General features: G+C 43.3%; 3 protein-coding genes across 6 annotated transcripts; 1 reads left to right on the top strand and 2 right to left on the bottom strand.

Annotated features, from left to right (window-relative positions):
- Positions 1 to 41: 41 nt before the first annotated feature.
- Positions 42 to 6,119, bottom strand: nkap (NFKB activating protein). Of its 2 annotated transcripts, XM_078788614.1 has the most exons (9): positions 5,588 to 6,119; positions 4,248 to 4,328; positions 2,629 to 2,670; positions 2,525 to 2,583; positions 2,372 to 2,455; positions 2,260 to 2,296; positions 1,988 to 2,191; positions 529 to 678; positions 42 to 406 (listed from the first exon to the last, which is right to left on the bottom strand). In XM_078788614.1, exons 1-9 carry the CDS (start codon positions 5,974 to 5,976, stop codon positions 229 to 231), a joined length of 1,224 nt encoding a protein of 407 aa, XP_078644740.1. In that variant the 5' UTR covers positions 5,977 to 6,119; the 3' UTR covers positions 42 to 228. The 2 variants fall into 2 exon arrangements, with proteins under 2 accessions (XP_078644740.1, XP_057932583.2); XM_058076600.2 differs by lacking the exon at positions 2,629 to 2,670 and having other exon boundaries at positions 5,588 to 6,115.
- zbtb33 (zinc finger and BTB domain containing 33) lies at positions 5,500 to 9,742 on the top strand. Its single transcript, XM_058076594.2, has 2 exons — positions 5,500 to 6,582; positions 7,024 to 9,742. The coding sequence occupies exons 1-2, from the start codon at positions 6,555 to 6,557 to the stop codon at positions 8,784 to 8,786; spliced, it is 1,791 nt and encodes a 596-aa protein (XP_057932577.2). The 5' UTR covers positions 5,500 to 6,554; the 3' UTR covers positions 8,787 to 9,742.
- Positions 9,743 to 10,765: 1,023 nt separating this feature from the next.
- tmem255a (transmembrane protein 255A) lies at positions 10,766 to 24,076 on the bottom strand. Of its 3 annotated transcripts, none has more exons than XM_058076601.2 (10): positions 23,570 to 24,076; positions 21,037 to 21,179; positions 18,291 to 18,353; positions 15,971 to 16,060; positions 14,783 to 14,848; positions 14,579 to 14,667; positions 14,392 to 14,460; positions 12,664 to 12,826; positions 12,450 to 12,596; positions 10,766 to 12,271 (listed from the first exon to the last, which is right to left on the bottom strand). In XM_058076601.2, exons 1-10 carry the CDS (start codon positions 23,625 to 23,627, stop codon positions 12,125 to 12,127), a joined length of 1,035 nt encoding a protein of 344 aa, XP_057932584.2. In that variant the 5' UTR covers positions 23,628 to 24,076; the 3' UTR covers positions 10,766 to 12,124. The 3 variants fall into 3 exon arrangements, with proteins under 3 accessions (XP_057932584.2, XP_057932586.2, XP_057932585.2); XM_058076603.2 differs by lacking the exon at positions 23,570 to 24,076 and adding an exon at positions 21,254 to 21,612; XM_058076602.2 differs by lacking the exon at positions 14,392 to 14,460.
- Between the last annotated feature and the right edge of the window lie 1,156 nt (positions 24,077 to 25,232).

A 25,232-nucleotide genomic window follows, 5' to 3' on the forward strand; every position in this document is an offset into this window, starting at 1 on the left:
TTCAGCTGAGGGAGACAAGAGGACAATTGAAGGGAATCCCATTGGTAGTTGAAAGAAATTTTATTAACATGGCTTTAAGTAGGCCACAAAAAGCAGTAACAATATGACAAAAATGGGTCTATTGTTCCAAAACAAGCTGGTCGGAGTGGACTCCCAACATGAAATCCGTATTTACTTCCAAATGCCATTTCCATCTGTAAAAAAGCACTGCACTTTAACTGACAGCAGTTAAGTCTTGTCCTCCTTTCCTTTGGTCTTCCTGTAGACCATCTCTCGAAAACTGGACAGGATCTTGCTTTCCCTTTTGCGTCTTTCCTCCTGGTTGAAGGAGGCCAGCGCTCTCTTTTCATCAGCACTGTAGATCTGGTTCTCCTTTCTCAGACGTACAGCCTCCATGCGGCGATGTCTGCGAGGGTGACATGAACGTAAGTGGAGTATAGTTGCTGCGTGCATAAAGCCTCGTGCTGGTGAATAAGCAACTGATGCGTCACACTGGAGCCGTCGAGCTGTCTAAGCACGTCCTCGTACCTGCTGCCGCTCATGACGTAGCCAGACTTCTCAAAATCTGCAATCTCGTTACTGGTGAGGCCGATCTCTCCTCTCCTCGGAATACGTTTTCCGGCCTTCACGTATTCCGCCATTGCGGCACCTTCTCCCGGCAGGAGAGCATGACCAAAACTGCAAGACAATAAAACTATTGAGTATGCTGGAACCTGACTTGATTGTAAAGAACAGGATGAAATACAGTACATTTCTTTTGTAGTCTCATTCTAATCCTATACTGCTGCACTAAATCCTAACCGGCACCCGCACAGAGATATTTCTCGTTTGAGATTCTGCACCTCTTCCTGCAGTGTTTCCATGGACGTTCTGCTTCCGACCCAAACAGTTTGTTTAATTTACTCCACCCCAGAAATATTTCAGTATTGAACAAAGCAAAATTTGTTCTCAATCAGAAATCACTCCACACTCTTTATTGCTCTCTGGTTCTACCATATCTTACTTATTGTGGGGAAATATGGGCTAATAACTATAAAAGCAATCTTCACTCGCTAAATGTACTGCAAAAAAGGCCAGTAAGGATAATTCATAATGGCGCCTACAGAGAACATACTAACTCCTTATTTCTAAAATCACAAATACTTCAACTTGCTGATATAGTTCATCTTCAAACAGCTAAAATAATGCATAAGGCTAAAAATAAGCAATTAGCTAAAAATGTCATCCAATACTTCTCTACAAGAGAGGAGAAATATGATCTCAGGGAAGAAGTACATTTGAAACACTTCTATGCTAGGACTACGTTATGCTAGCCATAGCATTTCAGTATGTGGAATCAAACTATGGAATGGATTGAGTAAGGAAATCAAACAATGCACAACGATGAGCCAATTCAAGAAACAATACAAGCAGTTGATGTTTGCTAAATACAAGGATGAAGAGTCTTGAACCAGTCATGATGTGCTATATATATCACTATACACTATAGACACTTACTATGGTACCCATTATGGCATTGGATGCTCATATCACAGAGTACTTCGGTACGAGGTACATTATTAAAAAAAAACAACCTTAAACTGTATTATGGAAAGCAGGAAGTGAACAAATGTAGGATTTAATAAGCTTTGCTTCTTCCTACTCCTTTTGGACATGTGGAACTGGGAACTGATTATGGGATGCACTCAATTGTAATCTGATGCATGTTCAAATGAAATAAAACCATTACCATTACCATTACCATTACCCCCGGCCCTCCTCAAGGTACTCTGTGATTGGTCACATTCCCAAGCACCCCAGAGCACTTCCGAGTACGTAGGTCCATGTATACTGAATGCGGGCAATTTGCAGGCCATATAAGGAAGTTTCGGCTCGCATTGGTGTCAGCAGAACTCATTAAAACTCATTAAAATGTTTTTGTCTGGACCGGGATCGGGACACCCCTACTAGAAAGGAAAGAAGACAGAGTACTTGATTTCAAACTCACTCTAGGGGTCGTTCGTCCTGAGACAGGTGAGTGAGCGGAGCTTCGGGTCCCACCAGGTGTTCATCCGTACACGTTTTCTCAACCCACGTCACCTCGTTGGGGTCCTCCTCCTCTCCCTCCTCCTCAGACTCGCCACTGCTGGACTCGCTCGACGTCTTGCGGCTCTTCTTGGCCTTCTTCTTCTTCTTCTTGGACTTTTTGGACCTGAGAGCAAACAAGGTTGTTTCAGTTGTGTTGCTTGAAGCATGCGGCGTAAACAAATCCCGTCTTACTTCTTGCTCTTCTTTTTCTTCTTCTTGACCTTGTCCTCTGATAAATGACAATATGTGTGTTTAATATAAAACACATCAGGAACTTCAACTAATGTATTTCAACATCTTTTACCATCTGAGTCTGAGTCCAAACCGCTGTCTGAATTCTTTATGCGTTTTTTCTTCTTGGATTTCTTCTTTTTTTTCCTTTTCTCGTCTACAATTGAACACATGCTGCCAGTAAAATCAACATGAACGCTACTTGCAAATGTGTATTAAAACGTACCTTCAGACCCTGAGCTGGCATTTTTCTCATTTTCTTCGACTGGTGTAAATTCATCAGAGCTGGTGGACACAAAGAAGAGCAATGTTAAAACCTTGCCGACTTACCACATGGCATGGGCCGACATGAGATTCTGATGGTATGATGACCTTGGGATAAAAATAGCACGGTTTTACAGCAATTAAATGACAGCTCTAAAATATCTTATTTTGAAATATCTTTCTCGAAAAGAGAAAAAGTCATATTTAAACCATGTAAACACGATGGAGGTTGAACATATGTATGTCTTTTACATCAAATACTGAATTCTTTCTAATTAAATCATAAAATGAAGTTCTCATTGCAGTCTAAAAAGCAATCAAGTGGCTCAAGGTCCCAACGTGAATAATGCCAGATTTTCCATGGTCACACTTTTTTTCCATAAAAGGTTGGCTGTGGGCTGCACGGCGGACCAGGGTTCAATTCCACCCTCGGCCATCTCTGTGTTTGCATGTTCTCCCCATGCATGCGTGGGTTTTCTCCGGGTACTCCGGTTTCCTCTCACATTCCAAAAACATGCTAGGTTAATTGTCCACAGGTGTGAATGTGAGTGTGAATGGTTGTTTGTCTATATGTACCCTGTGATTGGCTGGCCACCAGTCCAGGGTGTACCCGCCTCTAGCCCAAAGACAGCTGGGATAGGCTCCAGCACCCCCGCGAGGATAAGCGGTAGAAAATGAATGAATGAAGGTTGGCTGTTCCTGTGACTTGTACTCCAGAGCGGCTTATAAATGAAAATATATATATCATTTCACACACAGCCACAGGAGGGCACTCTAGACTTCCGTACTGATATCTCCTACTCCTTAACAATTCAATATTTAAACAGTAGACGTTAGCTTACAAAGACAACTGAGAACGACAAAACACAAATGCCCTCGAAAATAAAATCATATTCTGCAGACTGTAAGCTACAATTAGTGACATATTCAGCTGAAAACAGTAATGGAGCAGCAGAGAGAAAGTTTGGAGTAAGTATGAAACTTGTTAGGGACTGGCGTAAAGTGGAGGCTACTCTTACTTAATTTTAAAACTGTTTGTTATGTTACATAAATACTGGACACCTTTTGTGTTCATGTTTATTTTTCATGTAGCTGAATAAGCATTGTGTTAGCACATCTTACACCTAGTCAGGCTGTTCTTTATTCTTTTATTGACATAATGTCCGTTTTGGTCAAGTAGTTTGTAAAATAAATAACCCGCAAAAATGCGCCTTATTATGCATTTTTGGCCTTGTGCGACTTATAGTCCAAAAAATCCAGTATATATTTTTAAATGTGTTTTTAAATGTTTCATAGTTATTATTTCATAGTGGCAGGTCACACTAGCCCACAAACAAACCGTTTCCAGGTCACATGATTGTTAGCAACCCAGGCGTTAAGTGGTTTTTCCTGTTGTTCAGTGGAGAGTAAACGCTTCATACCACTCCTGTCTCGTTCTGAATAACGTCTCCACATTGGTGACCCCTGGCGTGAGCAATACGTTGAGCGACAACAACACGAGCCTGCAGGTGCCGCTCAAGCCTGCGGTTTCAACACATCCAAGCCCAGTTCCGACTGCAAGGAATGGCACATGATGTGAAGGTATTTCCATGTAGTGGACTTTCTCTCATATCACTGGAACGGTGTGGCCCATGCCTACTTACAACAACAAAAACATGTGTGCGTGTGTGTGATTAGACACTTACTCTTCTTCTTTCACTCTGGGAGAATATCCCCACACTTCGGGACAGCCTTGCTCTCCAATTCTCTCTCGCTCTTGCAGCCGCCTGCAACGCAGAATTAAATGTCAGAATGAGGAAAAGCGGTAGAAAATGAATGAATGTATTATTTTTATGTAGGACAGATTTTAAAAATGTCATGTTTCATGAAACAAATGTATGAGAAATTCAAGAGTTGCGGATGATTTAGGGAACTTGACCAAATGCTGCTGCGTGCATCCTTCATTATCCAGAGGGAAAAGTCAAGCCGGTGTTGTTCTTTCAAATGAGATGGCGCTGTTTGCTCAACAACTAAGTGCTAAACGTAACATCACCTAAAACTGTTGTTCCAAATGCCCACAAGACATGCTGCATCAACAATAATCAACAATAATGAGCGATGAACAATAAAACAGGACCAAGAGCCTGTTAACTCCTTGTTTACGTCTAAGATGACCTCATCAACTTTTTTTTCAATCTAGCAAAGGTGCAAAAACAGTGTACCTGTTACCAAAATGGTAGGAGAAAGAGTACTACAAACTACCCAAGATGCTTTGCGGCAGGACTTATATGAGTGTGTTTTTAACATAGGTACTGGTGCATAGATATTTGTTTGTATGCCCACATGGTGCGACGGTTACTTTGTTCATCGCGGATGGCTTTTTTGTACAAAATACAGATTGCATCTGACTATTGTAGTGGCTCAAGCCTGCCACAGTAGCACCCCAAGTCATGATGCAGCCTACACTTTCCATGTTAAAGGTTTAACGAAAGGTGTAATATCTCGTTATGACCACCAGATGACAGTGTTTTGTGGCTACCTTCATTTTAGTGTTTTATTGCAGTTGATTTTCATATTTCTTTCTCCATGTCCCCTCGGAAAACTTTTAGGTTCTCAATAAATGGCGACGCCATCTCCGCATCAGTTAAACGGTTGTACAGTGGTACTTCCATAAGTCATTTTAAGCTGACAGCCTGGACATAACTTGGCCCCCGTAGTGCTGGTCCAGACCAGGTTATGAGTTTAGCCTAGGTTACCATGGTGATGCAGCTGCTAACTGTTTGAACAGTTTCGTCCGTCTTTCCTCTCAACACAGCTCATTAACCCATTAAACTGTCTTCTCAGAAACCCCCCAAACTACCACGCCATTTGTTCACGTACTTACACCATCACTGTGAATGTCCCTGTAAAGCGCATTACCGCCCACCGCAGGTCTGGAGTGGTACAGCTTCGTTGACTACCACCATTTCATAACTGCGATACGATGTTATGCTAACATGGCTAACAAGTGCTAAAGCGGTTAAGTGGAGTTTTCCAAAGTATTTACCTCGCCATTAATTCCTCTTGTCTCTGTCTGTGGGCGTCGTCCCTCTGCTGGTCGTAGTAAAAGTCGTCTCTGAAGCCACCGTGCCTCCACGGAGCGTCCTTCTGCTCGGCCCAGCGACTGTGGTTAACACCGCCGCTGCCCGTGTGCCTCTCTCTGGATCGGGATCGACTGCGGCGGGGGCTCCCGATTCGGAACCGTTTAATAGTTTTGGCCTCCCTGAGTCGATGCTCCCTCTCCTCTCGTTCGCGCTCCCTGTTACGAGGCTTCGGTGGTTTGGGCCCGAAGCTGTCCGGAGACAAACTCCCATCTCGGCTGGGGCTGCGGGAGCGAGGAGTGCGGCTTCGACGGTGTCGAGGACTCCGGGGACTCAGTCGGTTGAACTGCGGCATGGCTCAAGCGACTATCCCGGACTAATATCTGGGATAAACGCTGCGAAAAGACAAATGAAGCTACCAAGGAAAGCTGTGTTGCTACGAGTACGACCAGTCTCGAGCGCATCCAAACCCGGAAGTGGCGCATTAGTTTCTCCGTAATTTCCGGGAGTCATGTACAATGTTCTATTATTAACTAGATGGACGCTTTCACACCGGCCTCTAAAAGTTAAAAACGATATAAATTAGTCATGTAAAACAAATAACATATACATATGAAGTGAATTAATTTAATTTCAGCCTAGCTAGTACGTTTTTGTAAGATAGATCAACGAAGAGGAAGTTACTGTGACGTTTTCCGTCGAGAAAAATAACTTTGAAGTGAAGCAACGTCGGGGCTTGTATTTCATATTTAAATGTAAGAAATATGAAAAGAATCCAAACCGTGCATTGAACGATCGCGCACGGCGGTTGGGATCTGTTTCGTCATTGAGAGGCAGGCACGGTGATCCCTTTGACAAGTGACGCTCCCTCTGCTGTTAGCCATTGTGTGGCCAAGCGGCTAGCACATTAGCTGTAAATACGCTCACTTCTTGATGCAGATGGCAGACACAAAAGGCGCAGGTAAGGGCGTGTTTGTGAATTTATATTCAGAAGATGTGTCGCGCAATTATCCGGTGGGCGGAATGCATTAACGGCGGTGCATTTGTTTTTAGCAGCTAACACGCTAATGAGCTGTCATATAGTCTAGGCCCGCCGTGTCCTATTGTTCACTATGGAACATATATCAGCATTGTAAAACTACCATTATTGTACAATGAGACTTCCGATAACATACACAAATGTTATGTTGTCTTAAAATGTCCCTATCGGTGCTACAACTTGGCTAAAAACAAACGTCACGTCTCGCGTTGGTAATTCGGTGGATCAAAACACATACTAACAATACTTAATATAACTGTACATAAAATGTGCGATGAAAGGTGGCAAGTGTTAAAAGTTTAAAAGCACTAGCAGGGCCCAATGAACGGACACATTGTGATTGTTTTCATTGTGTCCCCGCAGCCATGCAGACCCTGAAGCTGATCTCCGCGACCGACCCGCAGTATTCGGCCGCTTTGCTCCAGGCGATGAACGAGCAACGAAACAGCGGATTATTTTGCGACGTCACCATCATCATCCAAGACAGGAAGTTCCGAGCCCACAAAAGCATCCTGTCAGCATCCAGTACTTATTTCCACCAGCTGTTCGTTGTGGCGGGGCAGGTCATAGAGCTGAACTTTCTCCGAGCGGAGATCTTTGAGCACATCCTTAATTTCATTTACAGCTCCAAGATCGTACGGATTCGCTCGGACTTGTTGGAAGAGCTCATCTCGGCCGGGCAGACGCTCGGGGTCAAGTTCATTGCCAAGCTGGCGACGCCCCTCTCGCGAGTCAAAGGTCTGCCGGGTTTGTCCAAGGAGGACGAAAGCCGGGATGAATCGGCGTCTGAGATGGTCATGCCCATCATCTCAGAGTCCTTCTCAATATCTGCGGAGGAGTTCAGCAAACCGGCAGATCATGAAGCCGACTCGGACGACGACGACGTTATGTTTGTCTCGCAGACAGACTCCAAATCCAGAGTCTCGGCGGAGGTCATTGATTTGGAGACGGTGGATTCAGTTGAGAAGGAGCCAAGCAAAGAACCCGCAGATCCAAAAGCAGGAGAGCAGAAGCTTCCTGACAGCAGCCCTCTGCGCAGTCCGGACAGCAGCTCCAAGGACTATAATTCCCCGGCCAGGGTGTCGTCTGGAAGTACCGCCGGCCTGACCGGCGGCGGCAACCTGGAGGTCCAGAGAGCCCCTCAGTCGTGTGGAACCAGCACGGCGAAGGGGGGCAACGCAGACATACTGGGTGTCCACAAAAAGCAAGTGTCCTCCTCACCTCAGCAAGGAGATTCCAAAATCAGGCTGCTGGACATTTCGGAAAGAAACATCAAACTGCCGACGGCAACCAAAAAGACGGTAACACTCAATGCGGCAACAGAAATCGATTCCATTTCTCCCAATTGCAAAGTGTACGCCAACATCGGGGAGAACACCTACGATATCGTACCGGTGAAGGAGGATCCGGGAGAAGGCGGCTCAAAATCCAACAAAGGGAAGAGATCCATAGCGGAAATACCCGGGAACCTCAAGGTGGGACCAAACAAGAAGAAATCCAAATCAGAGCTGGACGACCACTACGAGCTCATCATGGACGGCAAGACGTTCTACGTGTGCGTCGTGTGCAAGCGACCCTACGTGTGCCTGACCAGCCTCCGCCGCCACTTCAATACGCACTCGTGGGAGAAGAAGTACCCGTGCCGCTACTGCGACAAAGTTTTTGCTCTGGCCGAGTACAGGACTAAGCACGAAATCCAGCACACGGGCGAGCGGCGGTACCAGTGCCTGATGTGCAGCGGGACCTTCCTCAACTACCAGCTGCTGTCCAACCACTGCAAGCAGGTCCACAACCAGGACCCCAGCGGCAGGAAGGCCAAAGAAGACGGCGAGGACAACATCTACCGCCTGCTGCCCTCCAAGTCGGTGCAGATGAAGCCGTACTCGTGGACCACGGAGGGGGCTGCCATCCCATTCATCTCCGAGGACGGCAGCGTGCAGCATCTCCCACCAGGCCACGAGGGCGTCGTGCATCCACCCGTCCAGAACCGAATGCTGCACTGGGACAACCTTTTCGTGGAGTCCGAGGAGCAAATGCTGATGGGCGGGCAAGGACGGCCGCCCATGAATGCTCGTCCTCCTCAGGCGAAGGCGGAATACGCTTTCACTATTCCGGAGACGTATTGACAGATGCTGGATCTCGCTATCACTTGTGCCTTTTCAGGGGCCCCCGCTTTGGACTTCTAGTACTCCTCTTCCACTCCTCCCTTCTCTGATGCTGGTCCAGATGAGTGAATGTTGACAGAACTGAAAACATGACAAGCCATGTGACCCTTATTTTTGAAGGAAAGAACAGTGATTTGTTGAACGATGGACGAGGATGAAAACATTTGGTAATTATGGATAATGAAGTATTGATGACCTTTCGGCCATGTTGCCTCCAACATGGAATCTGTTACGTAAAACAGAGCACTGCACATTACAGTATGTAAAAAGCATACCAAGCCTTTTTAACTACACTATGCTTTCTTTGCGTTGTTGAAGGGTTCAGTTTAAGCCGGGAGTGTCCAGCCTTTTTGCACCGAGGATGCACAGGGCACCCCTTTCATATTATTATTATTATTATTATTTTATTTTTTACACTAAAGGTGCTGCATGCCTTGCTTAGGTAATGCATGGTGGAACGCCAACTTTGGAATGTCCTTCTGGCATTTTAACCCGGCCTCTTTCTCTTCCCAGCACATAAGCCACATGTCACGTAACGGTTGTTAGCTTATAATGGTGATTTGGCTAAATTTGGCAATGTTCCTATCCTTTTGCGTATGTGCACATGCTACAGACATGTACGTATACAAGACGGCGGTAAGTGAACACCATTAACGCCAACTGAAATTCTCTAAAAAAAAAAAAATTTACAATGAGAATCTCGGTTTGTGTCATTCATTCACTCAAACCAAAACGTACCCTAACTGAATACATTTTACCCTTATAATCTGTTCCAGACACTCCGAGTCATTTTAATAGTTTTTTTTACAAGTAAAACAATTTGAAATGCATATGAAAAGGATACATGAACTTTTATTGTCACTTTTGCGGTGAGTGATGAGATGAAACACCACCTTTGGGTTTTGCTATGAGTTATTTCTTGGATGTTTCTTGAGAATCCTGATTCTCACCTTCTTTATCAAAATGTTGGCACTTGCAACTTCCTTTGGCTCCACCGTGGATTCTTTTGCAACCATGGTCACTAAGAAAAGCAGACATTATTTGTTCAGTCTGTTCTTCTAAACCGCTGTTAGTGTTGCTAGCTGCTGGTGGTTTTATGTTTTTTTAAAACATAAATATCTTAAGTTTGTGTTGTATTACTGAAAGTGTGTCAAATGTAATATATTATTTAAAAATGGGACAAAAAACAACGAGCAGGTCAAAACCAGTCCTCAGGTCGCACTTTGGACACCCCTGGTTTAAGCAGACCAACTATGATCATTCCACATTCAATGTTTTGAATGAAATTAACATTTCACATCTTTGCACTTGAGTATGATCTGAAAAGTTGTTTATTATTGGCAAGCCCACATATGGGGATCATGGAAGGTATTGCTTTTAATGTGGAGCTTTTTTTAAGACCGTTTCATGTTTTTGCAACTCCAAAATGTGCATTACCAGAGTGACTCACGTAACGACTGTTGACTGAAAGGTTAGCACTTAGTATTTCATCATGCTTCTTCATGTTTGGACTCTTTAAAATGGACTTTTCACTGTGTCTAAGAGTGTAGTGGTGAGTAAATGAGTAGAGGTAGCAGAGACGTTCTGCGTCACGTCAATAATCAACGGATTAACATTGGGTTGTGTGTGATGTACAGTATATATTTGTGTCCTTATTTTGTAGAGCCAAGCTTGCTTTTTTATAATGTGGCTGTATGTTGTGTATTCACAAATGTTCCTTCTGTCTTTATGACAATAAATTATTCTTTTACTGTTGAAACATATTCCCCGCCCTTGATTGAGGCGTTCTTAAATGATATAATGAAGGTTACTGTTAAAGGTGATGGAGTAGAAACATCAAATGTGTTGATAGCACTGAACAAACTTTAATAGCAAGACAAAATGAGACTCAGCAACCCTGAGAATCAGTTCAATGAGAGTGGACAAAATCTTACGTCACGCGTGTTTCTTCCATCATGTGCTCACATCCTGTTAGTGAAATGGTCGCTAATTCCAAAGGGAAAAGGTGTTTCTGCTCAGCAGCATTAAGTGAGGAGAATAGAATAAATTGCATGTGGAGTGTAATAACATCCATGATGTTGCCTCAAAAACCTCACAAACTTTTCTTTATAGGTAACGTAATATGTTTATGAGTAATATGTTTATCAGTTTATGAACACCGAATGTGAGACAAATCTTATCATCGCCCTCAATTGTAAATGCTTGTTTTTTGTTTTTTTGAAGTTCTTTGTTTTCATGACACAATCAGGGAAAAACCTTCCTCATGGACATAATACTTCCTTTGACCCGCCCCAGATGGATGACCCCCCCCCCGTGTACGCTGCATGGACCACTTCACGGAAGGTATCAATCCATCTATTTTCTAGACCACTTGTCCTCATCAGGGTCAAGTGAGCTGGAGCCTATTCCAGCTGACTTCAGGCGAGACACGACGTACACACTGGACCGGTCACCAGCCGATCACATGGCACATACAGTATAAGAGTCTTCAATTATCTGTATGTTTGGGGGATGTGGGAGAAAGCCAGCGTTAACCCACGCACTCACTGAGATAACATGCACCACATCGAGATGCCGCAACGGATATTTGAACTCACAGATGTCAACATTTGGAAAAAAAAGGCTTTGCTACACATCTCAAAACACAGCCTGGAGCATGTGTGGGTTTGTGTGCATGCACTTTATGACAATAGAATCAGCGACCTGATTCACTTCAATAAGCCACTCATGAGAAGTGGAGCCCGTAAAAGGAATGGGATCCAATCACTACCGTATGCTGCTGGAGGCGGGCGTGGGCTGACGTCGCCCGATAGCATTAACGCTACAGACACATAAAACGGCTACTAAAAGCACTCAGACTATTTAAGTTGCAGCATCAAGTCCAGATCTGGGCCAACTGACTTCCAATTCTTGTGGGACGTCTCAGACAGATTGAAAATAGTTGAAAATAGCATAATAAGTGATGATTGAATAATACTTACCTGTGGAGCGCCTGTACATGAAAAGCCTTGAGAAGCTATCAACACTCTAACCACTAAACCAGTCTAACCGCTAACGTCACGTCACATCCACAGCCTCCTGATCTACATGGAGGATGCTAAGGTGTGGCCTGTGGGTGCTGGAAGACTGTTGGCATTAAGGCAGATCAACTGTAAACTTCCTCAATGCTCTTGAGCTGCGCAGGCCAAGCGTGCAAGCACCTTTTTGCGCCTTGAAACTCCCCTTGATGGCGCCATCCGCCTCCTCAGGTTCAAGGGCAATCAGACGGCATCGCATACCGGGTACCGTGCCATCCCCTCTTAGGGGCTGTATGGCGGGGGCTTGTCCTCGGGATGGTTGTGAGGTGGGGAGTAGCGTGGAGGAATCATGGTGGGCCAAAGGTGACTGGCTCCAGACTGGGAGTCGTCTGACAGTCCGGAGGAGTCGGCGAACATGTAGGTACCCACCTGCCCACACGGAATGCAGACATCATTCATAAATGAGCCGTCATGCCAACCAGCTTGCACCTTATTGGACACAGAATGTATGATCATTGTGGAAAACATGGCATCCGGTTTTAGCGTTGGAGCTTCTGAGATGAGTGCAGGTGTTCCTAATGAAGTGTCCAGCAGGTGGAACCGCTACCTGTGCGTCATAGGCGCTGTATGGCGGCAGGCGGGGGGCGGTGTTGTAGTAGGAGTTGACAGAGTTGGTGGGTGGTGGACCTTCTGAGGGCACCGAGGCCGTGATGGCCTCTGGTTCAGATGTGCTTTCTGAGGTCTGAGAAGGTGTCTAAAACACATGCAGTAATAAAACTGGTTAGTATCTAGCCACGCACACAATGTCACCAACGTCCCACCATGTCTTTGAAGCCACCCAGCACGGCAGCGGTGATGATGCCCAAGAAAAGAGCCACGATGTTGAGGATGGTGGCAGACCAGAGCAGGTGGTAGAGGTGAACCACATCCTGACAGCTTTTCACGTCGGTGTACTCGTGGTAGCCGCCGACCACCTCCACGCGGCTAGCCCAGTGCACGGGACAGAGAGGAGCACAAGCCCAAGTCAAGCCTCAAAGGTCAGCAACGGTGCTTAAATGTTCCATGGGGACGTAAATCAACTCAGCACAGACGAGGTCACGGACACACACGGCATGCAAGGGAAGACACGCTTCTACGATGGCGTGTGGATTCTTAAGGCGGGCCATCACAACAGGGGTGGGCAAACTTCTTAAATCGCAATGAATTTTAAAAAATTGGCCGGGGGGGCGGACTATATATTTGATACACACATTTTATAATTCAAAAACAGTCCACCTGGAATTAGTTGTCTTATCGTATGTGTAAAGTGTCATGCAATGTGTAATGTAAACAATGTATGTGGCTGCAGCTGTGGCCTTTTTCTTCACGGAATAAGACAACCCAAATGTACAGGAATAACCTTCCTCTTGTGTTAGCTTTCTGGTATCATCTCTAATGTTAAAGGGGGGTTTTGACCCGTGTATTAAATCAGCTAAAAATACACTAAAAACAATAAGTTACCATCAAATCTGTTGGTTACCTTCTTAGGCTTCCTCATCCATGAAAATGTTGCTTTTAATACTTTTGGTGTGGGCATGTAGGCCTTTTTTGGTCACTATACCCCTCCATTTCTATTTACAAAAATGGTCAAATGAACCTCAAAAGAATCATATTCATAAATTGAAGGTTCTTTTGTTACCTGGCTATTACTGAGGGATATAGAACATATCTCTTAAATCAATTAGTTTTATTTATTTTCTCATTTTAGTATTAATCACTAAAGAAACATCTATGGTGTTGGGGTGAATTTTGACCCATATACGTATATTCATGTCAAGAAAAGGTAGGAAAAGTGATTGTTTTCAGCAAGAGAACTTTAGTATAAAGTGAAATGAAAAAGCCAATCAAATGAATTGAAAAGTGAATTCACCTCACATGTATACTGGAAAAGCGGTCAAAATGAGAATCCCCTGAAGCTTCCATGATGAGAAGACGAGCTGGTTGTCATTGTGTTGGCTAATTGGACACTTATGATTTCGGTTGTGGCTCAAAATATTGCTTTATAGTCATATTATTATAACCGGGTTGAAACCGACCCTAACAATACAGTGGTCATCATTTCAACCAGACCATTTTAAAATGTAGTCAAAATTATTTTTTTGGTTTTATTTTGTTGAAATAGAGTTTCCTGACAAAGTCAAAAAGCCTTGAGGCAATAAACAAATGTTATGTGATTCTTTTTATGCATTCAAATGTAAAACGGGTCGGTGCCGACCCTAACACAAGAGGAGGGATAAAGGATGTGTGATATACAAGGTGAATAATGAACGATAAAACAAGTTGTGTGTTACATACTATTCATATACTATACTGTATGTGTAGACTTGTACATATAAAAAGCTCCTTAAACCATCAACATTTCTCAGATTGACTGACTTGTAAGTCATGTTGCCAGCTTACATGTTAAAGTTTGTATTAAATACATTGGAAGGATCTGACGGGCCGGATGTGGACCCCGGACCGTAGTTTGCCCACCCCTGCATTACAAGGTCTAGAAATGAGGGACCTACTTCCAAATCATTGATGGTTTCTTAAACTTTTTCAAATCTTTATTCTGAAGTCCCATTTGAGGAGGCTCTCTGCAACAAAGGTTAAAAAGAAAATGTCTTCTTTTTCTCCTGGTAACAAGAGTCCCACAAAAAGTGGCAACAAGCAAAGGACCCGCTTCCAAAATACCAGTAATACGGGAATACTCACCTGCCACAGTTGTACAGGTCGCAGCAGTAACACGTGTTGCTTCTCACACGCAGGTTGCAGGACGTGCGAGATGACGTCTGGCAGGCCACCTGAGCAGGACACAATTTCTACATTTTATTCAGAGTGGAAAATGTAGATTTTTCATGCATATATATTCTATATTCTGCAATGAATATACATTTGACCAAAATGGATGCGTCTTACGTCTCGTTCAGATGCAGTCTCGCTCGAGTGGTAGTCACAGCGTCCTGCATAGAGAGGCCTCAGGTCCTGCAGTGACCAGTATTTTACTGTATGTAGTATATACAGTATATACATCGTTTACATGCAATATAAACATATTAAGACACAGGTGGACAATTTCGCTTGACGTGCTTTTCCTTTAGAGTTTCAATAATCCCTCGCCACCCTGCGCTTTGAATTTCATTCTTTCATTCATTCATTCATTTTCTACCGCTTATCCTCACCAGGGTCGCGGGGGATGCTGGAGCCTATCCCAGTTGTCTTCGGGCAAGAGGCGGGGTACACCCTGGACTGGTGGCCAGCCAATCACAGGGCACATATAGACAAACAACCATTCACACTCACATTCATACCTATGGACAATTTGGAGCGGCCAATTAACCTAGCATGTTTTTGGAATGTGGGAGGAAACCGGAGTACCTGGAGAAAACCCACACATGCACGGGGAGAACATGCAAACTCCACACAGAGGTGCCCAAGCGAGGAACTGAACCCGGGTCTCCTAGCTGTGTGGCCTGCGTGCTAACCACTCGGTCACCGTGCAGGAAAATGTTGATATGAAGTAAAATACAAATATAAGGCATTCAGTAGATGCATTCAAAGAGGTAATGAGGTAATGTATGTCAACTGTATGTCAACTGGTCACTAGGTGTCAGGTGTTATGTAATGTTCGTTGAGACACACAAGCACCAAGAGGGGATTTCAGGAACAACATGCTTTTTGAAGGTTTGAGTTATGTCATAACAAGCAAATCATCACACAGTTAAGAATGCTAAACGCACCCTGCTTTTACTCTACATTCAATACTGCTTTTATTCCCATATTTTGCTCCTACTTGTCCTTTTTATATTGTTCTGCAGCAAATTAATCACCCATGCAAATAATGCCAAGCTTACATTCCAACCATTTAATTTCACATAATTGTATGAAAAGTACATTAGTGGTTACCTAATGTTTGCTGTGACGTGCATGATGGGGGAATGCTCTTGCTGCCATAGAATATCTTTGTAAGGCTGGCTGCTGTTTACTACCATGTATGTTTAATTCCCACAAGCTAAACCCACACGGTGCTTTAATGGGACTGGCATTTAAGCATCTATAATATATAGGTTTGGTTATGTGCTGCAGCAAAGCTTTAGTTGTACTTACAATGTGCCTGGCGGCAAAAACTCCATCTACAATAGCACAGCAGAAGGCGGCCACCACCCCGAAGCTGATGAAGACAATGGAAGCCACGAGCTGGGAAGGGAACACAAAGCACAGCGGTGCATCAGCTCTATTGCTCGCTCAACATGCACATACACTTTTAATTGATTGCCTTTGGATTAATACAACCCATACAGCATGCTCACTTTGAGTTCAATCAAACACGGAGCGTAGAGGAAGGAGGCAAGGCAGCAGCAGCTTGGAATGAAATCTGTCTGGGAGGTCTCCTGCTCCAATGAACACGTCCATTCTATTGACAGCAGATAGTCCGACTGCTGGATACGTCTTCTATAAAAGCTAATAACCGCCAGGGTTTCTTATTAGTGCTAGGTCAAACAACATTAAAAGCAGTGGCTGTAGGCAACCTCCTGGTGTGTTTTTTTTTCTTTAACTCAACAAGATGGCAACAGCTGCATTAGAAGTACACTCCTGAAATTGGGAGAATTTGCGCGGATGGCTATGAAAGACGTTCAAAGTACTAAAAGCTAAAATCTTGGCAATAATCCGTAGTCGTGTGATTTTGTGTCAGGTATTCACACTCTCATGATCCCTTCATGGCCACGGCAAAACAGCTTGTTCTTTTTCAATGCGGTGGAGTGGAGTGTTGAGCTGCGTTAGCAAGGCCTCTTGCAGTCCGACTGCTGAGGTTGGAAATAATAAGACATTAATAATAAGTCATTTGAAACTTCTTAAAAGATCCTGAGGGTTATGGATCGAAGACCCAAAACATTTCCCTGGCCCTGAGCCGGAGGATCTGATTGGCTGTCCGTCAAGTCACAGAACAATCCTCGGCCCAAACAAAGGTTGTTTGTGTTGCCAAGTGCAGTCCAATAACCATCAGAGGCCATCTGTGAGAGATATGTTTAACAATAAAAATGACTTCAAAGATCTGGTCTCCTTCAATGCCACAAAATTGCCCATTTGGAATTTACACAAAAGCATCAAACATGGGACAATGAAAGGTGGAAGAAACCCTCATTCTGGCAGGACAAGGAGATCCCACCTGAGATGTTGAAGGGGGTGCCATTAAGATCTGGGATGCTTTGTCCTTCAATGGAAAAATAGCTCTTCAGGTTGTGCAGGGGCGTCAAACTGCAACTGCCCCTCTTGACTGAAGGCCCTCATCTGTGTCGCAATCGTTTTTTTGACAGGACAACGCTGCAGTTGACAGTGCCCACCTGACAAAGGAGGAATAACCTCACTCTTCCCCTCATCGAACTCCAATTGGAGCATTTGCGGATGGATGGCAAGGCAAGTTTACAAAAATGGTCATCAGTTCGAGGCACTGGAAGCCCTCAGTGAAGCCATCTTCACCACTTGAAGCAACATAACATTGGTTCTGTTGCTGCTGTATTGTGCAGGAAATTTGTTATTACATGACCGTGTTTCCTTTCCACTTTCTCAAGCAATCACATTAAAAGTTGTTTCATAGAGGGATGGGGCTTCTACGTGAGTAATTCACGTAGCAGACATATTCCATACCACCCGCTTAGACTCCCCATCTATGAGTCGCATCCGTCCTTTAATGTTGTCAGCAAACATAGCAAGAAAAATATCAGCCAAAAGTGTATCAGTGAACATAGGTAGATGTGTCCACACTTTCACTGCAGCCATCCTCCACACTCACAGCATATACAGTAAAGGTAAACAGACCTCAGAAAAATGGAAAAAATACAAAAAATGTGGATTGGTGCATCACTACATATGCACCTTATAATAATTTTTACAATATAAGAAATAGCTCTCCATTTATTGCCTGCAGTCTAAGTAAATAAACGCCCCAGTTTACTGTATGTACATCTATTGTCTATTAATTCCAGCCTGGCAAAAATGGAAAATAGCTCAACGGTATCGAATGTACATCTCCAACCAAAGCGCCAGCTACGACACAGGCAATCAAATAAACATCATTAACGAGTTTTAACGTAACTAGACTCTTCACGTAAAAACAGGGCACGTATTGCCGTGACATCCAAACCCTGCTGCGTTGTTAAAAAAGGTGTCACGGTCCAAAGTCATTCCTCATCTGGGTTCTGACAGCCACGCTCATCTGCCGTTACATTCCAGCATGGACATCTGGCCTGCTCCTCTTACACCCCAACTTCTATTCCGGGACGCATCTCACTTTTAGCTCTGGCACAAAGTACAAACCCCAGTGGACGCTGCCAGACTTGGCTCTGCATCCTCAAGCACGGTAACTGTGACTTGCACATACTGTCGCTTTAATGACATAAGACAAGGTGACACCGAGCACAAAACCTACCATCTGCCTCTTGTTCTCTATCAAATGAGAGCCGATGATTCCCAGGAAGGAGCCAAAGCCCAGCTGAAAGCCAAGAGAAAATAAAAGTCCATTAGAGGATTGGGCTAAAGTGTCATGATGATAAATCAAGTCGCTAAGTGCCTATGTCATGCTCTGGGGAAGACTGCTTACAACATGCTCATCTTTACATGACATTTATGGGAGATTATTCAAGAGGATCGTTTATCAATGTGGTGTGACGTGGGTGGAGAATATATATGTATATATTTAACAGATAACATGGTCTGCATTTGAACATTACACAGAAAACTGGAAAATCACCTAAATGTTGTCACCTGTCGGTGTTTCTATAAAGGCTCTTGGATTCACGGGAGCTCACAAACATGGACGACGCGTAACAACGCCTATTTTTCATATAGTCGAAACCCTCAGTCATAACTCGTTTATTGTGATTACTGTCATTGGTTTCAGATCTGATCATGATCTATATAAAATCATAAAACCTCGTTTGGCGGTTTTAGGAGGTGTTTTAATAGCGGTGTTTGTAGGTGGCATAGGTGGATCTCATTACATCCATTAGCTGTCTACACAGAACATAAAACAACCTGTGTTCATGCTCGTAAGGATTGTGAATGATGGGCAAAAGTCAAATAAAAGTATAGTTTTCCTTTAAGAATGTGTTTCAAATGGACTGGTGAAGGACGACAAAGCAGCCAAAAAGTTACCACTTCCACACACAATGAGAGGAGAACCTCTTTTTCCTCATGTCGGCTTGGCTGTGCTGGCTCAGTCTCCATGTAGTATGGAAGGTAATGTACAATCTCAAGGCATGTTTCATAGCATTACTGATGCCTAGTACCAGAATACTTGTCTTTCAATTTTTTTTTACTAATAATAGGCCATAGTCAACCACAAAAAAACAATCATTTATTAATTTACAATGTAAATTTTTGAAAATGCAGTGAGGGAATGATATTCGAATCGTGATATAGCAATGGACGACTGGAATGCCTTTCACAGCATTAGTACTACACCATTACTACAGGTGTTTCAAATGTACTTTTACACATGAAGAAACAACAGTGTGTTACTTTAAGTTACTTTAATTTTAGTTACAAGTTGAGAAAATAAATCAAGGGAAGTACAAAAATGTGGGTGTATCTACTGTGCAGATTTCCTGCTGGCCATATACTGGGGGTGCCTAATTTTCACTAATTGAGGAGACGCTACTGAGTAGGTTTTGGGGGTCGTGTCCGGGAACCCTAAAATATGTACATTTTTACTGGGACAAATATGCACTAAATATTTTGTTGAAGTCAATACATATATATATTTTTGAGGATGTTCAATCCCTCAATATAGATAAATGTAGATCCTGAAATAATAATTTAATTGATATTAGCAACTTGAATTAATTAAAATTAATTAGCCTTTTTTGCATGCGGCCCTGAAGGGAAAAAGGTGACAACCATCTAACCTTGCAGCCCTTTGGATGGAGAAAGTAACCCTATTAGGAACACTGTTGATAGCTTTTTATACAATATAATGCTGTAATTTTAAGGAAGTTTTAACAGAATTCATATAGGAAACAATATTCACAAAATACAGAATCATGTCAAAAAATTGCAATGTTGCATAAAATGTCATTTTCTTCCGTAATATTGTTCAAATTTTGAAACCTTTATATATACTGGGTTCATCATGCATGCTGACGTCTGACGTGGGCTTTGGATGGGACCGTTGGCTTGTGGTCCAAGATCCTGTTCTTTGCCCAAAGGTTGTCTCTCATTTAGAAATCAAGGTTCTCGGGTCTGGAGGAAGACTGGACAGGTACAGGAGAGAAGCTGCCTAAGGTCCAGTGTGACGTTCCCTCACTTTGTGATGATTTGGGGTGCATTGTCATCTGCTGGTGCTGGTCCACTATGTTTTATCAAGTGCAGAGTCAAAGCAGCTGTCTACCAGCCTACCAGGAGATCTTGCAGCACTTCATGCTTCCATCTGATAAAAACGTTCTTGGACATCCTGACTTCATATTCCAACATGACCTGGTGCCTGCCCACGGTGCCAAAACCACTAGGAGCTGGTTTACTGACAACCGTATTACTGTGCAGGATTGGCCTGCAAATTCCCCTGACCTGAACCCCAAAGACAATCTGTGGGTACTGAGAAGAGGAAGCTGAGTAACATCAGACCCAACAACAGAGATGAGCTGAAGGTCGCTATGGAAGCATCCTGGGCCTGCCTCCATGCCGGACTGAATTAAAGCAGTGATTCGTGCAAAAGGAGTATTGAAAACCAAGTATTGAATACAGTAATTAAACATCTTTTTCAGCGGATGGAAATTGTTTTGATGAAAAACTCTAATTTTATTGACACATTTTTTGGTTTTCATGAGCTAAATGCTATCAACATTAAACAAAATACAATAAAATGATGTGTAATAAATCTGGGATATACAGAGGTTGATATTTTTGAATGATATTACGGAAGACAATTGACTTTTACACAATATTCTACTTTTCTGACACGGCTGTGTATATGCTGCTGAAGGCTAAAAGGCGAATGCAGCGGAGAAAAGACATTTATGGGAAAGACTCTCAGCGCTTAATGACTGATGGCTGATGCTGAATAATGAATGTGAGGAAAACTCACCCCACTGAGACCTTCAGTAATTGGGAGTGCTTGCTTACTTCACATCATATTGTGAAAAGTGGCAGTGGGTTGTGTGTCAGTCACTTCCACTCACAATGAGTCCCGGGTAGTAGCCGCCAACTGTGATGTTCTGCGTCCTGGTTGTCGCTGCCAGGCCGAAGATGAGAATGAGCACGGACACAATCAGCAGCATCACCGTGACGATGATGGATTTCCTCTTCCTCCTCTTAAAGGAACCTAGGAGCAGACGAGTACTTTCACACACAGGAGTCGTAACGTCAGGCAATAAAAGTGCCCTGACTTTGATTTACAATGTTTGGAGATGGGACGTTTATCCTCCTCTGCTCATCTTTGACCTTTGCTGTATGCATCTTGTAAAACATCACTGTGATACAGAACAACTGTTCCTGAAAGTTCAAGTTAAGCGTTTAGGTGAAACAGGAAGAGAAGAGAATTGAAATTGGACCTCAGCTGACATCTGGACTCAGATTTCATTCTAAATCAATAAGACCAACATAGAAAAATACATTCATGCTTGAATTGAAACTGGAAACTGGCACAGCAATTATAGATAACCTGCAGTATGCAACGTGTTTTCTTTGGTACAGTATTAGCAGCCATTTTTCCAAGTAGGCATGGGGAGAGTATGCAAACCCCATGCAAAGATGCCCAGACGGAGATGTTGAAACAGAGCAAGTGAGCAGTCAGTAATTTCAGGAACATGGAAATGGAAGAATTACAAAAGCTCTGCTTATTCCTACTCTTTTAGGACATGTTGAATTGTGCAAATGTAAGCATGTGACATAACCGAAACAAATAAAACCATGACCATTAGCATGAAGCTACTGGATACGTTGTGTATATCAGTGGCATGAACATTCAAAGTGGGTAAGATACATGTGATGATAGCTCACAGCTATGACAACTGACACAATGTCAGATCAGTCACAGCAAAACACATCTTGGAGGAAAAAGTGACACATTTTCACATAGTGGGACAGCAACATGACCTTGATGATTAACTATGCGAGTTCTCAGTCAGCGACCATTTCCTAACATGGCCGATAATCATGATCTCAACTTGTGAGACGACTTTTATCACTTGAATGATTCACTGTTTTGACCACACACAGAAGTCCACAGACGCACATCAAGTCAAAAATCACCTCTTGTCTTCTGACAACATCAATCTCCAGAGCCGCAATTACCAACCACAAGGCATTTAGCCCTGATAGCAAATCCCATTAGAAGAAATTTCATTATGTCATCGACATCTTACTTACAAGGGAAGTCTGGCTTCTTTTAAAACAAAACTGGGGGAGTTGCCCCCTGTCGGCCATTAGTGGGAATGCATTTGAGCAAGGACGGTGGTCCAGCAGAGGTCTCCAATAGGTAGCCTGTGACCTACCGGTAGCTTGACACCTGACTTTGGGTAGAGTAGTACACCAAAGGATCCAGTTGGGATCGGCTTCATATACTATGAAGTACAATTACATTTTGCCAGTCATATAAATAAAACAAACATCGCTCCCCTCGACTTCTGCGGGTGCGCTCACACTTGTCACGTTTGGTACATTTGCCCTGTTAGTAGAGTTGGTTTGGTCGACTTCCAATGCAATCACCCGAACTCTGGTGTACATCAAACAGTTCGCGACTACAGACATGAACCAGTGCTAAAATCATTCATTCATTTTCTACAGCTTTTCCTCACGAGTGTTGCGGGGGTGCTGGAGCCTATCTCAGCTGTCTCCGGGCGAGGGTCAATCCCAGGGTACATATAGACAAACAACCATTCACACTCACATTCATACCTATGGACAATTTGGAGTGGCCAATTAACCTAGCATGTTTTTGGAATGTGGGAGGAAACCGGAGTACCCGGAGAAAACCCACGCATGCACAGGGAGAACATGCAAACTCCACACAGAGATGGCCGAGGGTGGAATTTAACCCTGGTCTCCTAGTTGTGAGGTCTGCGAGCTAAACACTCAACAGCCGTGCAGAGTGCTAAAATCAAAGCAAAAATAATACAGAAATATTTATTTTTTCATTTTCTACCACTTATATACATATAGACAAACAACCATTCACACTCACATTCATACCTATGGACAATTTGGAGTGGCCAATTAACCTAGCATGTTTTTGGAATGTGGGAGGAAACCGGACAAAAAAACACAATTAAAGTAAAGTGATGATAGTTGGAGACCCATCTTTAATAAACTATATAGTGCTTAAATGACAACTAATTGTTATAAATAATTACAATGCATAAAAGAACGACTTCTCTGCCACACTTGAGCAACTTCTACGGCCACCTGAACAAAACATACCGATTTAGTGTGCAAACAAAGCCCTACAAGTGCTGTCATGGACCATTGTGGTCGTTTGAAGTATCCACACGGTGTTATCGGAGCATCCAGCACACAAAGAGGCTGCACCTGCAATGACGCGCAGCGGCCTGGATGGAACTGAAAAATATGTGATGTAACATATTTTTCGCTTATAAATGCTCAGCCTTTGTGTTTTCGCCGATATCCTGCAGCCGCATTGAGCAAGACGGGTGAAGTACACGAAGAGGCATTATTCAGATACACCGGTGACCTTGCACAGACACACACACCTACCGATGCTGGTCTCGGAGAGAGTCAGCCCGCTGGACTGGAGGCTCGGTGCGGGAGGCATGGCTCGGCTACGGAGGGTGGATGGATGGATCCCACCGCTTGTAAATTAAACAGGCGGTGTGACGACGTATTCGCAGTAAATCTTCCAGCTGGCCGTCCGTAGTCATTGAATGAGATGAAGCGTCTGAGCTACAACCGCAGCGCCCTCCCCTCCACTCCGACTGTGGCCGAGGCGGCGTCACTCACATGCCCGCCTCTGCTGACACGTTCGTCGGTCTGTGTCCTCGCCGTGTGTCGGTGTCTGGACAGTGGTGGTGGTAGTGGTAGGGTTGCGGCTATTGGGCTCTATGTGCGCATGTCATACGGTATGAATATTAAAAAACACATACTTACACGATACTTCAAGTATTCGTTACTTAAATAGTATGTACATAACGTGAAAGGACAAGTTAAGTCATTTGAACCTGGTTGTCTAATAAGAACTAACATTCAGTGATTAGCATTTCACAGCTAACTTAATTTTTTTTGGGTTTTTTCCGCAACCACAACAAATATTAGATTACACAACTGAAAATCCTTGAAAACTCTCACCATTTTGCTTTGTGTGAAAAGTCAACAGCCACTAAAATTGGCCATAATATACCAGGCAACATTTGGACAATGAAGCTAGCATCAACAAGCTAATGAAGTAAACAGTAACTTTTGGTCTTTATCGTCAAACACTGCGCTCCAAACGTACCAACAATAATTTAACATACAGAAAAACATCTTTTTAACCAAATAATAAACACTATACCTCGATTTATACCTCGATACCTTGATTTCACATAGCAACATGATAGAAATGAATGCCTACACCTACCGTTAACTATAAGTGTCTACCCATGACAACGGCTAAAAATGCTACTATGCTAATATTAGCATGCTAACAAACACCATGCTAGTGGTCTTTATGTATTTGTCTACCCATAAAAAAGTAAGGAATGCTTGTATGCTGAAGTTAGCTAACATTGCTAATGTTAGCAATGCTAACAAATGCTCTGACTATTTGACCGCACAAAAAAGAGAAACATATTACGAGCATGTTTCACATTAGAATTTTGGATGAAATGTTAAAAAAAACAAAATTTAAGTCCTGCAAAAACGAGGAGTATGCTGCTGTTTTTACGGACATAATGCAATGATCAAATCAAAGATCGTCTTTATGACAGGATTAATGTTTTAAATAACCCGCTGGCCAAAAATGCCAGTCAAAGATTAGCCATATGACACTTTTTAAAACTCTAGTCAATGTTCCTCTTATTCAGAGATCCTGCTCAAGTCCTTTATGCCGTCCCATCCAAGACAGCATTGACGGCTCGTGTGCGCCCTCTGCTGTCAGACATACGCAACTGCGGCACATTGAAAACTCATTTTCAAGTACAATGATTCAAAAATTCTTATATTTGTATAGGTTAGGCAGCCTTAAGTAAAATACTGTACAACCATAGTAATACGCCACACAGTCAGTCTGATCCCAAATGACACTAGAAAGTACAAGATAAGAGGCGTGTGTACATAATCGTGTACTGTAGGGCCTCTGCCTCATCTTCATCCACAGCATAGCACCAACCAACTGTTGTACTATAAGGATTGATGCACTGAAGTGACTTTAAATGCAAAAGCT

The sequence above is a fragment of the Doryrhamphus excisus genome, linkage group LG23 (genome assembly GCF_037039965.1).
Source record: "Doryrhamphus excisus strain RoL-2023G ecotype Guam linkage group LG23, RoL_Dexc_Guam_v1.1, whole genome shotgun sequence".
Lineage (NCBI taxonomy): Eukaryota > Metazoa > Chordata > Actinopteri > Syngnathiformes > Syngnathidae > Doryrhamphus > Doryrhamphus excisus.